Source organism: Porites lutea, chromosome 4 (genome assembly GCF_958299795.1).
Source record: "Porites lutea chromosome 4, jaPorLute2.1, whole genome shotgun sequence".
Classification (NCBI taxonomy): domain Eukaryota; kingdom Metazoa; phylum Cnidaria; class Anthozoa; order Scleractinia; family Poritidae; genus Porites; species Porites lutea.
In genome coordinates, this window is record NC_133204.1 from 50,389,590 (window position 1) to 50,405,336 (window position 15,747).

At 39.5% G+C, this 15,747-nt stretch overlaps 1 protein-coding gene across 2 annotated transcripts; it reads left to right on the plus strand.

Moving 5' to 3' along the window:
• The first annotated feature begins 2,885 nt into the window (after nt 1-2,885).
• Nucleotides 2,886-9,946, plus strand: LOC140933980 (uncharacterized). Of its 2 annotated transcripts, none has more exons than XR_012165099.1 (2): nt 2,886-9,779; nt 9,867-9,946. XR_012165099.1 is itself a non-coding variant. In XM_073383668.1 (2 exons), exon 2 carries the CDS (start codon nt 3,401-3,403, stop codon nt 9,536-9,538), a length of 6,138 nt encoding a protein of 2,045 aa, XP_073239769.1. In that variant the 5' UTR covers nt 2,886-3,066; nt 3,154-3,400; the 3' UTR covers nt 9,539-9,946. The 2 variants fall into 2 exon arrangements, 1 of the variants encoding a protein (XP_073239769.1); XM_073383668.1 differs by having other exon boundaries at nt 2,886-3,066; nt 3,154-9,946.
• Nucleotides 9,947-15,747: the final 5,801 nt, after the last annotated feature.

Below are 15,747 nucleotides of genomic sequence, written 5' to 3' on the forward strand. Positions count from 1 at the left end.
TTATTTCGCTAAGTTTAAATTTTGGGCTACCCGCATCCAAGAAACGCCCAAAGAACCTTTAATTACATTTGATTAGTGGCATAATATCTTAAAAATATGGTCCAGATTTTTTTTAGAGAGTTTTTAAGCGCGCAAACATAAAAAAATGTTCATGTTTAATCCAAACCTTTTTTTTGTAACCTTTTATATCAAACTTTGATTGGGCTTACTAAACCAGGTAGAAATTTTGGGTTGGGCGCGTCCCGGAAAAGCAGAAAACACCTTTAATGACATTGAAATAGTTGAAGAAGATATCCAGGATGTCGTCAAGCCAGTCTTTAGACAGTTTCGAAGTGCGCAAATAAGGTATTTTTATGATTAATCCTACACACTTTTGGTAACATTTTCTTAACATTTTTTTTTAAGCTTATTTCGCTAAGTTTAAATTTTGGGCAACCCGCATCCAAGAAACGCCCAAAGAACCTTTAATTACATTTGATTAGTGGCATAATGTCTTAAAAATATCGTCCAGATTTTTTTTAGAGAGTTTTTAGGCGCGCAAACATAAAAAAATGTTCATGTTTAATCCGAACCTTTTTTTTGTAACCTTTTAAATCAAACTTTGATTGGGCTTACTAAACCAGGTAGAAATTTTGGGTTGGGCGCGTCCCGGAAAAGCAGAAAACACCTTTAATGACATTGAAATAGTTGAAGAAGATATCCAGGATGTCGTCAAGCCAGTCTTTAGACAGTTTCGAAGTGCGCAAATAAGGTATTTTTATGATTAATCCTACACACTTTTGGTAACATTTTCTTCACATCTTTTTTTAAGCTTATTTCGCTAAGTTTAAATTTTGGGCTACCCGCATCCAAGAAACGCCCAAAGAACCTTTAATTACATTTGATTAGTGGCATAATATCTTAAAAATATCGTGCAGATTTTTTTTAGAGAGTTTTTAAGCGCGCAAACATAAAAAAATGTTCATGTTTAATCCGAACCTTTTTTTTGTAACCTTTTAAATCAAACTTTGATTGGGCTTTAATGACATTGAAATAGTTGAAGAAGATATCCAGGATGTCGTCAAGCCAGTCTTTAGACTGTTTCGTAGTGCGCAAATAAGGTATTTTTATAATTAATCCTACACACTTTTGGTAACATTTTCTTAACATCTTTTTTTAAGCTTATTTCGCTAAGTTTAAATTTTGGGCTACCCGCATCCAAGAAACGCCCAAAGAACCTTTAATTACATTTGATTAGTGGCATAATATCTTAAAAATATCGTCCAGATTTTTTTTAGAGAGTTTTTAAGCGCGCAAACATAAAAAAATGTTCATGTTTAATCCGAACCTTTTTTTTTGTAACCTTTTAAATCAAACTTTGTATGGGCTTACTAAACCAGGTAGAAATTTTGGGTTGGGCGCGTCCCGGAAAAGCAGAAAACACCTTTAATGACATTGAAATAGTTGAAGAAGATATCCAGGATGTCGTCAAGCCAGTCTTTAGACAGTTTCGAAGTGCGCAAATAAGGTATTTTTATGATTAATCCTACACACTTTTGGTAACATTTTCTTAACATTTTTTTTTAAGCTTATTTCGCTAAGTTTAAATTTTGGGCTACCCGCATCCAAGAAACGCCCAAAGAACCTTTAATTACATTTGATTAGTGGCATAATGTCTTAAAAATATCGTCCAGATTTTTTTTAGAGAGTTTTTAGGCGCGCAAACATAAAAAAATGTTCATGTTTAATCCGAACCTTTTTTTTGTAACCTTTTAAATCAAACTTTGATTGGGCTTACTAAAGCAGGTAGAAATATAAGGTTGGCCGCGTCCCGGAAAAGCAGAAAACACCTTTAATGACATTGAAATAGTTGAAGAAGATATTCAGGATGTCGTCAAGCCAGTCTTTAGACAGTTTCAAAAGTGCGCAAATAAGGTATTTTTATGATTAATCCTACACACTTTTGGTAACATTTTCTTAACATCTTTTTTTAAGCTTATTTGGCTAAGTTTAAATTTTGGGCTACCCGCATCCAAGAAACGCCCAAAGAACCTTTAATTACATTTGATTAGTGGCATAATATCTTTAAAATATCGTGCAGATTTTTTTTAGAGAGTTTTTTAGCGCGCAAAGATAAAAAAATATTCATGTTTAATCCTTTTAAATCAAACTTTGATTGGGCTTACTAAACCAGGTAGAAATTTTGGGTTGGGCGCGTCCCGGAAAAGCAGAAAACACCTTTAATGACATTGAAATAGTTGAAGAATATATCCAGGATGTCGTCAAGCCAGTCTTTAGACAGTTTCGAAGTGCGCAAATAAGGTATTTTTATGATTAATCCTACACACTTTTGGTAACATTTTCTTAACATCTTTTTTTAAGCTTCTTTCGCTAAGTTTAAATTTTCGGCTACCCGCATCAAAGAAACGCCCAAAGAAACTTTAATTAAATTTGATTAGTGGCATAATATCTTAAAAATATGGTCCAGATTTTTTTTAGAGAGTTTCTAAGCGCGCAAACATAAAAAAATGTTCATGTTTAATCCGAACCTTTTTTTTGTAACCTTTTAAATCAAACTTTGATTGGGCTTACTAAACCAGGTAGAAATTTTGGGTTGGGCGCATCACGGAAAAGCAGCAAACACCTTTAATGACATTGAAATAGTTGAAGAATATATCCAGGATGTGGTCAAGCCAGTCTTTAGACAGTTTCGAAGTGCGCAAATAAGGTATTTTTATGATTAATCCTACACACTTTTGGTAACATTTTCTTAACATCTTTTTTTAAGCTTATTTCGCTAAGTTTAAATTTTGGGCTACCCGCATCCAAGAAACGCCCAAAGAACCTTTAATTACATTTGATTAGTGGCATAATATCTTTAAAATATCGTGCAGATTTTTGTTTAGTCCAAATTTTATTTTGATTTATTTTTGCGTTCACTTCCTTTTTGGACACTACGTGACTACTTATATCATGTTAGTTTCGGATGGTCACATGACCACAGCAAAAGCAGATCACCACGTGTTTTCAAGTGTAGTGTTATAGAGCAAATGTTTTGAATTTCTCATCGATTGCATCGCACAGAATGTAAGTAGTTTTGCTCTTTAGTGTCGCTTTAGGTTTATTTAGGTTTTCTTTAGGTTTATTTGTCATTTTTGCTTATTTTATGTTCAGTTTTCACCGTTCATGACCAGTGATCACCGATCGAACCAAGCACGAGAAACTTGGCGATTAAAGACAGATTAATAGTCCAATCAACGCGTCGAAATTTCTGTGTCGACCCCAACATTGTGAAAAATTCTACAAAGTACGAAGAGAAAACTGTGTTTTCACCTGGATTCTCGAGAAAACGAACGCTCCGAACCGACCGAACGGAATAGCAGGAATCTCTGGACTGGACCGCGCGATAGTGGATCGCGGAATGGACCCTGAGGACTCAGCGAAAGGAGCAGTTGGATACTCCCTACGCCAGGACCCCGTACCAAATACTCAAATTGATTTTGGTGAACTTGTGTATCAACGCGAAATAAGCGAACAACGCAGACTTGCATCTTTGTGGAACAAGGAATCTAAAGAAGTTGCCTTTGAAACACAGCAGCTCCAAACTCTCCTCTACACTAACTGGGAGCACTTGTCCGCCCGCAAAATAGTAGATCGTTTAGCTATCATTTGGAAATCCTTTGAGACTGTACACTCGAAGTACCTGCCAGGCATACGTGACAGCAAACGACTACAAGAAGTACAGCAAAGGTTCAAGTCCCTCAAAGAACAGATGATGTTTACAATAGAAGAATGCGAAACCCAAATACGGACTGATCAAGAAACACAAAAACGTGATGATGAACGCTCCATTAAAAGTCACAAGTCGCACCAGTCTCAGAGCTCCACTACTTCAAGATCCTCTTCGTCGTCCCGGAAAGAAAGGTTTAGAGCCATGCTTTTAGCAAAAAGGAAATTGGAGTTAGCGAAGAGTAGGGCACAAGAGGAAGCTGAGTTGGCGAAGAGTAAGGCTCAACAAGAAGCCGAATTGGTCAAAGCAGAGCATGAGCGGAGCGCAAAGAAGGAATTGAGACTACTCGAGGACGAAGCCGTTCTAGCTGAGCTGGACTGGAAGATTGAAAATGAGTTCGACGAGGAAACTGGTGTTGTTAATGGTGTGGACAATATTGTTCAGACAACCTATCCCATTGAGGAGAAACCACTGGGACAGTCACCTCAAATTCAACTTGATGATTCAGAACCCCGAACACCAAAAATCCCAGCACCGACACCCAAACCTTCACTGCCTCTTATACCTGTCAGTTGCTCCACCCCCCAAGACACAGCACCTGGTTCGTGCAAGGAAAAGCCAGCCACTGAGGTCAAATCCAATATTGCCGATACTGCAAACAAGGGAGCACTGCCAGTCACTGAATGCCAGCAGCCACCATACCAAGCCCCACGAACCTTCCAGTATAGACCTAAGTCTCAGCCAGAAGACAAAGTAATAGAGCAAGCCCCTAAAGACCATGTAGCAGCCATGTGGAAGGTACAGCTTCTGAACGGAATCTCTCCTACACCCTTTAATGGCAACCCAGCAGACTTCCCGTTCTTCAAAGAACAGGCACATACTCACCTTGAAAGTGAGCTACTAACTGATGCGCAGCGGGTAGAGTACTTACCGAAGTTCCTGAAAGGAGAAGCCTTGGAGGTCATCAAAAGAAACCGAGGCTCCTCCTATAGTGAGCTAATGAAGATCTTAGAGGAACGCTTTGGTCGCCCTATTCAGGTGACGCAAGCCTGCATCGAAGAGTTAGTCTCAGGCCCCAAACTTGCCTATGGTGACAACATGGGTCTGCTTAATTTTGCCGAGAAGCTGAACACTTCAACCAAGGTTCTGAAGGGAGATGTGGAACGCGAAGCAAGCGTAGCTACCAATTTGAGAAGAATCGTAAACAGACTCCCAAATGATTTAATCACCAAGTGGCAGACCGAAAACTACGAGATTGTTAGCCGTGGTGGAACTGCACGACTAAAGGACATTGCAAAATTTGTGAAAAGGCAAGCGTCAATAAGGAATGACCCAGTGTTTGGAATGCAGCCGCAAAGGGGAGAAAACAGGACAAACAAGTCCCCCCCCAAAGCTTCTAAAGGATCGGACCTGCCCACGAAAAATGCTACGATCAACGCCACATCGCTTAAGAACGCCCCCAAGAAAGAGAACTCTGCAAACTGTGCAATTTGCAAGTCTACTCCCCACCGACTCCAGGAGTGCCCAATCGTCAAACAGTGTGACCGTGTAGCCGTGCGTCGACAATATGCAGCATCGTATGGGTTCTGCTTTAACTGTGGTTGCCATAATCCCGATCACAGTGGTACTTCCTGTCCTGAGCCACCAGCTTGTTCTCTGTGTCCTGGACACCACTTACCAATACTGCATAGGGACAACAACAATGGACGCAGAACTCCTGGAAACAAGAACACTCATAACCCCACTAACCGATACAGTACTCCGACTGCTGACCCAATAACCCGGCAACCACAAATGGAGCAAGGCACAAGACAGCCGCCCAGCGACAGGCCACAGACTTCGATTACATCTGCCGGTGTCAGCACCACAAGAGCCCAAGTTTTGTTAAATGTAGTTCCTGTAACCATTACTGCAGAGAACGGTGGTTCCCTTTCTACATATGCATTTCTTGACAATGGCTGTACCGATACCCTCATTGACAAAGAGCTTGCTGATCATCTTGACCTGAAAGGGATCTCGGAGCAAATCGGGATTAAGACTATTACGAACAGCGAGGAGCTGGTGGAGAGTCGACGCGTTTCCTTTACTCTCAGTCCTGTAGAAGCATACGGTGAAGACATTGATGTTAATGAAGCTTACGTTCTCCCTGACCTGAATCAATCAGAACGAGTTTTGCCGGGGACAGTAGATGTCCATAAGTATCCGCACCTTCAAGACCTTACATTCCCAGTGGTGGACTTTGAACGAGTCTCGATCATTGTGGGGAGTAACGTCCCTGTTGCACACTTGCAGAAGGAAGTCAGAATCCCGAAAGACAACAAGAGCGGCCTCTACGGTTATCGGTACCCTCTCGGTTGGAGCATTTCAGGTCCATTGACTATCGCTGGGACAAGAAGAGCTGAGCTCAATTTCATCTCTGTTGGACACAAACCTGACGACTTTGTTGAAAGGTTTTGGAAGATCGAAGACTATGGAACATTGAAAGCAGGAGAGAAGCCCTTATCTGTGGAAGACAAACGAGCCCTAAAAATCATTGAAGAAACTACTACCCTTGTAGACGGGCATTATGAAGTTGGCCTACTATGGAAGGAAGATCAGCCAAAGCTGCCAAACAATCGCATTTTAGCTGAAAGACGAGCAGAATTGCTTAGACGACGCCTGACCAAAGCAGGAAATGAGCAAATGGCTGCTAAGTACCGTGGAGTCATGACTGAGTACATCTCGAAGGGTTATGCACGCAAATTGTCCCCTGAAGAAGCAGCTAGAGAAAGCTCGATAACTTGGTACTTACCTCATCATCCAGTGACTAATCCCAACAAACCTGACAAGCTCCGTATCGTCTTCGATGCCGCATCTGAGTATGAAGGAACATCTCTAAACAAGAATCTCGTTCAAGGGCCAGACATGACAAACAGTCTCGTTGGTGTGCTGCTGCGATTTCGACAGGGGCATGTAGGGGTAGCCGCTGATGTCGAGGCAATGTTTCATCAAGTGCGTGTGCGTAAACAAGATCAAGAAGCTCTACGATTCCTCTGGTGGACAGATGATTACGACAAACCCCCGGATGTCTATGTTATGGAAGTACACATATTTGGAGCAACCTCGTCCCCTTGCGTTGCAAATTGGGCCCTGAGAAGAACAGCCAGTGACAATGCTGAAAGGTTCAACCCGCAAGTTGTTGCAACTGTTGACAGGAACTTTTATGTTGACGATGCTCTGCCATCCTTCAGTGAGGAGAATGCAGCATCTACTGTAGCATCGGACCTAGTGAAAATCCTGAATCACGGTGGCTTCAACCTTACGAAATTCATGACGAACAGTAAGAATGTTTTGGCAACCATTCCCACCGAGAAAAGAGCCACACCAGATCTGAATCTTGACTTAGACGAACTGCCAGTGGAAAGGGCGCTAGGGATTCGCTGGTTTGCTGAAACAGATGAGCTTGGATTTGACATCAAGAACTTGAATCGACCCGAAACAAAGCGTGGAGTACTGTCCGCCGTTTGTTCCCTGTATGACCCTCTTGGGTTTGCTGCGCCTGTGGCCCTTACTGCCAGAGTAATTATCCAGGATATGTGGAAGGCTAAGGTAGACTGGGATCAGCCACTCGAAGAAAACTTCTTAGCCAGATGGAAGTCTTGGACCTCACAGCTGTCATCCCTCTCTGCACTGCGCATCCCACGTTGCTACTTGCCAGCTGGAACAGATGCTTCCAAATGCAAACTACAGCTGCATATCTTCTCTGATGCCTCTGAAATTGGCTACGGTGCATCTGCGTATCTAAGAGTCGAGAATCCAGATGGGTCTATTCACTGCTCGTTTGTTGTGGGGAAAGCAAGAAATGCACCTGTCAAGTTCACAAGCATTCCAAGGCTTGAACTCCAAGCTGCTGTTCTGTCTACACGCTTGAATAAGATGCTGAGAGAAGAGTTGGACCTTCCTATTCAGAGCACCAAGTTCTGGACAGACAGCGAAATAGTTCTCCACTACTTGAAGAATGAAAGGCGTCGTTTCCAGACCTATGTCGCTAATCGAGTCGAAGAAATCAGAGGAAACTCACAGCCAGACGACTGGAACCACGTGCCAGGTGTCTTGAACCCAGCCGACGATGCGTCACGTGGCTTGAACCCCTCTGAGCTAAACCTTGATCACCGCTGGCTACGAGGACCAGAGTTCTTATGGCAACCTGAATCCTTTTGGCCCAACGCAAGCCTTCGAGAAGTCCCCGATGAAGGCCTAGAGCTTAAGAAAGAAACCCATGCTAACTGTACTGACATAAACACCAATGTCAAGACCCGCCAGGCAAGCGTACAGTCTAATTGCCCCCCCGCCACACCTGTTGAGACCACCATGCAACAAATAATAAGCACCTCCTCTGATTGGAACCGTCTCAGACGTCAAGTGGCTTGGCTCACACGCTTCACTCATTTCATCCGTGACCGGAAGACTGTCCACACAGGTCATCTGACTTTAGAAGATTACGATGCTGCTACCTTATCCATCGCAAAGATCGTCCAGCACGCAGCCTACGATCAAGAGATCAAGGATCTAAAGACCAGGGGCGAAGTCAGGGGATCCAGTAAGATCGCTAGTTTGAACCCAATGCAAGACGACCATGGTGTTTTGAGAGTCAAGGGACGTATAGCATCACCACCAGCTGCTGACACTGCCAGGAATCAAATAATACTGCCCAGAGATCATCCAGCGACAGTCCTGATGGTCCGCCACACCCATGCATCAATTGGTCACCTGGGGCGTGAACACCTCATAGCAAGGGTTCGAGAGACGTTCTGGATCCCACAAATAAGGGTGTTAACACGTTCTGTCCTGGGTCGGTGTCTTGTTTGTAAGAAGTTGAATGCCAAGCCGATGACTCAGCAAATGGCTCCCCTGCCAAGAAGCCGGATGATGGCGTACGAACCCCCATTCTCCTACACAGGAATGGATCTATTCGGTCCTTTATACGTCAAGCATGGAAGAGGAACAGCCAAACGGTGGTGCTGCTTATTTACCTGCCTGACGACACGTAGTGTACATCTTGAATTGGTTCACTCGATGGACACAAACGACTTCATAATGTGTCTGCGACGATTTAAAAACCGTCGTGGTGAAGTGACTGAACTAAGGTGTGACAGAGGATCAAATTTTGTCGGCGGTGAACGAGAGCTGAGAGAGTCGATCGAGCAGTGGAACCAGCAACAAATTGTGCAAGAGCTTCTACAACGAGGGTGCAAATGGGTCTTCCAGCCGCCAACTGCTTCTAGCATGTCTGGGATTTGGGAGCGGATGGTGCGAAGTGCTAAGACTGTTCTGAAGTCTATCCTAGGGACCCAAGTAGTTACGGAAGCAGTTCTTCAGACGCTGTTGACTGAAGTTGAACGAGTGTTAAATGGGCGAGCGCTCACCGCCAATTCAGACGACCCAAATGACCTTCAGCCACTCACGCCAGCGCATTTCTTAATGCAGAGGAAGACTATCTGCCTACCCCCTGGCATATTTGAGAAAGCAGATCAGTATCACAGAAGGAAATGGAGGCAGGTACAATTTCTGGCAGACCTATTTTGGAAGAGGTGGTTGCGTGAGTATTTACCTACCCTGCAAGCCCGAGGAAAGTGGAGAAAGGTCTTACCTAACTTGAAGCCGAAGGCCCTTGTCCTGTTAGTTGATGACAACGTGCCGAGAGGATGCTGGAAACTTGGACGAGTCCTAGAGGTCTTCCCTGGCCCCGACGGCCTGGTGCGCACAGCGAAAGTCAAGACAAAGGACTCTGTGTTCATCCGACCTATTCAGAAGCTATGCCTACTGGAGAACGATCTTGAGAATAATTAGTCTAGGCTAGTGACGTTGGGCCTACCTACTGGGTTGTCCCAAGGCCGGCGGAATGTTTAGTCCAAATTTTATTTTGATTTATTTTTGCGTTCACTTCCTTTTTGGACACTACGTGACTACTTATATCATGTTAGTTTCGGATGGTCACATGACCACAGCAAAAGCAGATCACCACGTGTTTTCAAGTGTAGTGTTATAGAGCAAATGTTTTGAATTTCTCATCGATTGCATCGCACAGAATGTAAGTAGTTTTGCTCTTTAGTGTCGCTTTAGGTTTATTTAGGTTTTCTTTAGGTTTATTTGTCATTTTTGCTTATTTTATGTTCAGTTTTCACCGTTCATGACCAGTGATCACCGATCGAACCAAGCACGAGAAACTTGGCGATTAAAGACAGATTAATAGTCCAATCAACGCGTCGAAATTTCTGTGTCGACCCCAACAATTTTTTTTAGAGAGTTTTTAAGCGCGCAAACATAAAAAAATGCTCATGTTTAATCCGAACCTTTTTTTTGTAACCTTTTAAATCAAACTTTGATTGGGCTTACTAAACCAGGTAGAAATTTTGGGTTGAACGCATCACGGAAAAGCAGAAAACACCTTTAATGACATTAAAATAGTTGAATAATATATCCAGGATGTCGTCAAGCCAGTCTTTAGACAGTTTCGAAGTGCGCAAATAAGGTATTTTTATGATTAATCCTACACACTTTTGGTAACATTTTCTTAACATCTTTTTTTAAGCTTATTTCGCTAAGTTTAAATTTTGCGCTACCCGCATCCAAGAAACGCCCAAAGAACCTTTAATTACATTTGATTAGTGGCATAATATCTTAAAAATATCGTGCAGATTTTTTTTAGAGAGTTTTTTAGCGCGCAAAGATAAAAAAATATTCATGTTCAATCCTCTTAAATCAAACTTTGATTGGGCTTACTAAACCAGGTAGAAATTTTGGGTTGGGCGCGTCACGGAAAAACAGAAAACACCTTTAATGACATTGAAATAGTTGAAGAATATATCCAGGATGTCGTCAAGGCAGTCTTTAGACAGTTTCGAAGTGCGCAAATAAGGTATTTTTATGATTAATCCTACCCACTTTTGGTAACATTTTCTTAACATCTTTTTTTAAGCTTATTTCGCTAAGTTTAAATTTTGGGCTACCCGCATCCAAGAAACGCCCAAAGAACCTTTAATTACATTTGATTAGTGGCATAATATCTTAAAAATATCGTCCAGATTTTTTTTAGAGAGTTTTTAAGCGCGCAAACATAAAAAAATGTTCATGTTTAATCCGAACCTTTTTTTTGTAACCTTTTAAATCAAACTTCGATTGGGCTTACTAAACCAGGTAGAAATTTTGGGTTGGGCGCATCCCAGAAAAGCAGAAAACACCTTTAATGACATTGAAATAGTTGAAGAATATATCCAGGATGTCGTCAAGCCAGTCTTTAGACAGTTTCGAAGTGCGCAAATAAGGTATTTTTATGATTAATCCTACACACTTTTGGTAACATTTTCTTAACATCTTTTTTTAAGCTTATTTCGCTAAGTTTAAATTTTGGGCTACCCGCATCCAAGAAACGCCCAAACAACCTTTAATTACATTTGATTAGTGGCATAATATCTTAAAAATATCGTCCAGATTTTTTTTAGAGAGTTTTTAACCGCGCAAACATAAAAAAATATTCATGTTTAATCCGAACCTTTTTTTTGTAACCTTTTAAATCAAACTTTGATTGGGCTTACTAAACCAGGTAGAAATTTTGGGTTGGGCGCGTCCCGGAAAAGCAGAAAACACCTTTAATGACATTGAAATAGTTGAAGAATATATCCAGGATGTCGTCAAGCCAGTCTTTAGACAGTTTCGAAGTGCGCAAATAAGGTATTTTTATAATTAATCCTACACACTTTTGGTAACATTTTCTTAACATCTTTTTTAAGCTTATTTCGCTAAGTTTAAATTTTGGGCTACCCGCATCCAAGAAACGCCCGAAGAGCCTTTAATTACATTTGATTAGTGGCATAATATCTTAAAAATATGGTCCAGATTTTTTTTAGAGTGTTTTTAAGCGCGCAAACATAAAAAAATGTTCATGTTTAATCCGAACCATTTTTTTTTTGTAACCTTTTAAATCAAACTTTGATTGGGCTTACTAAACCAGGTAGAAATTTTGGGTTGGGCCCATCACGGAAAAGCAGAAAACACCTTTAATGACATTGAAATAGTTGAAGAATATATCCAGGATGTCGTCAAGCCAGTCTTTAGATAGTTTCGAAGTGCGCAAATAAGGTATTTTTATGATTAATCCTACACACTTTTGGTAACATTTTCTTAACATCTTTTTTTAAGCTTATTTCGCTAAGTTTAAATTTTGGGCTTCCCGCATCCAAGAAACGCCCAAACAACCTTTAATTACATTTGATTAGTGGCATAATATCTTTAAAATATCGACCAGATTTTTTTTAGAGAGTTTTTAACCGCGCAAACATAAAAAAATATTCATGTTTAATCCGAACCTTTTTTTTGTAACCTTTTAAATCAAACTTTGATTGGGCTTACTAAACGAGGTAGAAATTTTGGGTTGGGCGCGTCCCGGAAAAGCAGAAAACACCTTTAATGACATTGAAATAGTTGAAGAATATATCCAGGATGTCGTCAAGCCAGTCTTTAGACAGTTTCGAAGTGCGCAAATAAGGTATTTTTATAATTAATCCTACACACTTTTGGTCACATTTTCTTAACATCTTTTTTAAGCTTATTTCGCTAAGTTTAAATTTTGGGCTACCCGCATCCAAGAAACGCCCAAAGAACCTTTAATTACATTTGATTAGTGGCATAATATCTTAAAAATATGGTCCAGATTTTTTTTAGAGAGTTTTTAAGCGCGCAAACATAAAAAAATGTTCATGTTTAATCCGAACCATTTTTTTTTTGTAACCTTTTAAATCAAACTTTGATTGGGCTTACTAAACCAGGTAGAAATTTTGGGTTGGGCGCATCACGGAAAAGCAGAAAACACCTTTAATGACATTGAAATAGTTGAAGAATATATCCAGGATGTCGTCAAGCCAGTCTTTAGACAGTTTCGAATTGCGCAAATAAGGTATTTTTATGATTAATCCTACACACTTTTGGTAACATTTTCTTAACATCTTTTTTTAAGCTTATTTCGCTAAGTTTAAATTTTGGGCTACCCGCATCCAAGAAACGCCCAAAGAACCTTTAATTACATTTGATTAGTGGCATAATATCTTAAAAATATCGTCCAGATTTTTTTTAGAGAGTTTTTAACCGCGCAAACATAAAAAAATATTCATGTTTAATCCGAACCTTTTTTTTGTAACCTTTTAAATCAAACTTTGATTGGGCTTACTAAACCAGGTAGAAATTTTGGGTTGGGCGCGTCCCGGAAAAACAGAAAACACCTTTAATGACATTGAAATAGTTGAAGAATATATCCAGGATGTCGTCAAGCCAGTCTTTAGACAGTTTCGAATTGCGCAAATAAGGTATTTTTATGATTAATCCTACACACTTTTGGTAACATTTTCTTAACATCTTTTTTTAAGCTTATTTCGCTAAGTTTAAATTTTGGGCTACCCGCATCCAAGAAACGCCCAAAGAACCTTTAATTACATTTGATTAGTGGCATAATATCTTAAAAATATGGTCCAAATTTTTTTTAGAGAGTTTTTAAGCGCGCAAACATAAAAAAATGTTCATGTTTAATCCGAACCATTTTTTTTTGTAACCTTTTAAATCAAACTTTGATTGGGCTTACTAAACCAGGTAGAAATTTTGGGTTGGGCGCATCACGGAAAAGCAGAAAACACCTTTAATGACATTGAAATAGTTGAACAATATATCCAGGATGTCGTCAAGCCAGTCTTTAGACAGTTTCGAAGTGCGCAAATAAGGTATTTTTATAATTAATCCTACACACTTTTGGTAACATTTTCTTAACATCTTTTTTTAAGCTTATTTCGCTAAGTTTAAATTTTGGGCTACCCGCATCCAAGAAACGCCAAAAGGACCTTTAATTACATTTGATTAGTGGCATAATATCTTAAAAATATCGTCCAGATTTTTTTTCGAGAGTTTTTAAGCGCGCAAACATAAAAAAATGTTCATGTTTAATCCGAACCTTTTTTTTGTAACCTTTTAAATCAAACTTTGATTGGGCTTACTAAACCAGGTAGAAATTTTGAGTTGGGCGCGTCCCGGAAAAGCAGAAAACACCTTTAAAAAAAGACGTTAAGAAAATGTTACCAAAAGTGTGTAGGATTAATCATAAAAATACCTTATTTGCGCACTTCGAAATTGTCTAAAGACTGGCTTGACGACATCCTGGATATCTTCTTCAACTATTTCAATGTCATTAAAGGTGTTTTCTGCTTTTCCGGGACGCGCCCAACCTAAAATTTCTACCTGGTTTAGTAAGCCCAATCAAAGTTTGATTTAAAAGGTTACAAAAAAAAGGTTCGGATTAAACATCAACATTTTTTTATGTTTGCGCGCTTAAAAACTCTCTAAAAAAAATCTGGACCATATTTTTAAGATATTATGCCACTAATCAAATGTAATTAAAGGTTCTTTGGGCGTTTCTTGGATGCGGGTAGCCCAAAATTTAAACTTAGCGAAATAAGCTTAAAAAAAGATGTTAAGAAAATGTTACCAAAAGTGTGTAGGATTAATCATAAAAATACCTTATTTGCGCACTTCGAAACTGTCTAAAGACTGGCTTGACGACATCTTGGATATATTCTTCAACTATTTCAATGTCATTAAAGGTGTTTTCTGCTTTTCCGGGACACGCCCAACCCAAAATTTCTACCTGGTTTAGTAAGCCCAATCAAAGTTTGATTTAAAAGGTTCCAAAAATAGGTTCGGATTAAACATGAACATTTTTTTATGTTTCCGCGCTTAAAAACTCTCTAAAAAAAATCTGGACCATATTTTTAAGATATTATGCCTCTAATCAAATGTAATTAAAGGTTCTTTGGGCGTTTCTTGGATGCGGGTACCCCAAAATTTAGACTTAGCGAAATAAGCTTAAAAAAAGATGTTAAGAAAATGTTACCAAAAGTGTGTAGGATTAATCATAAAAATACCTTATTTGCGCACTTCGAAACTGTCTAAAGACTGGCTTGACCACATCCTGGATATATTCTTCAACTATTTCAATGTCATTAAAGGTGTTTTCTGCTTTTCCGGGACGCGCCCAACCCAAAATTTCTACCTGGTTTAGTAAGCCCAATCAAAGTTTGATTTAAAAGGTTACAAAAAAAAGGTTCGGATTAAACATCAACATTTTTTTATGTTTGCGCGCTTAAAAACTCTCTAAAAAAAATCTGGACGATTTTTTAAAGATATTATGCCACTAATCAAATGTAATTAAAGGTTCTTTGGGCGTTTCTTGGATGCGGGTAGCCCAAAATTTAAACTTAGCGAAATAAGCTTAAAAAAAGATGTTAAGAAAATGTTACCAAAAGTGTGTAGGATTAATCATAAAAATACCTTATTTGTGCACTTCGAAACTGTCTAAAGACTGGCTTGACGACATCCTGGATATATTCTTCAACTATTTCAATGTCATTAAAGGTGTTTTCTGCTTTTCCGGGACGCACCCAACCCAAAATTTCTACCTGGTTTAGTAAGCCCAATCAAAGTTTGATTTAAAAGGTTACAAAAAAAAGGTTCGGATTAAACATGAACATTTTTTTATGTTTGCGCGCTTAAAAACTCTCTAAAAAACATCTGCACGATATTTTTAAGATATTATTCCACTAATCAAATGTAATTAAAGGTTCTTTTGGCGTTTCTTGGATACGGGTAGCCCAAAATTTAAACTTAGCCAAATAAGCTTAAAAAAAGATGTTAAGAAAATGTTACCAAAAGTGTGTAGGATTAATCATAAAAATACCTTGTTTGCGCACTTCGAAACTGTCTAAAGACTGGCTTGACGACATCCTGGATATATTCTTCAACTATTTCAATGTCATAAAAAGTGTTTTCTGCTTTTCCGGGACGCGCCAAACCCAAAATTTCTACCTGGTTTTGTAAGCCCAATCAAAGTTTGATTTAAAAGGTTACAAAAAAAAGGTTCGGATTAAACATGAAAATTTTTCTATGTTTGCGCGCTTGAAAACTCTCTAAAAAAAATCTGGACCATATTTTTAAGATATTATTCCACTAATCAAATGTAATTA

What these genes read in the sequence shown, in the direction of transcription:
- LOC140933980 (XM_073383668.1), top strand. Translation starts at nt 3,401, where the DNA reads ATGGACCCTGAGGACTCAGCGAAAGGAGCAGTTGGATACTCCCTACGC.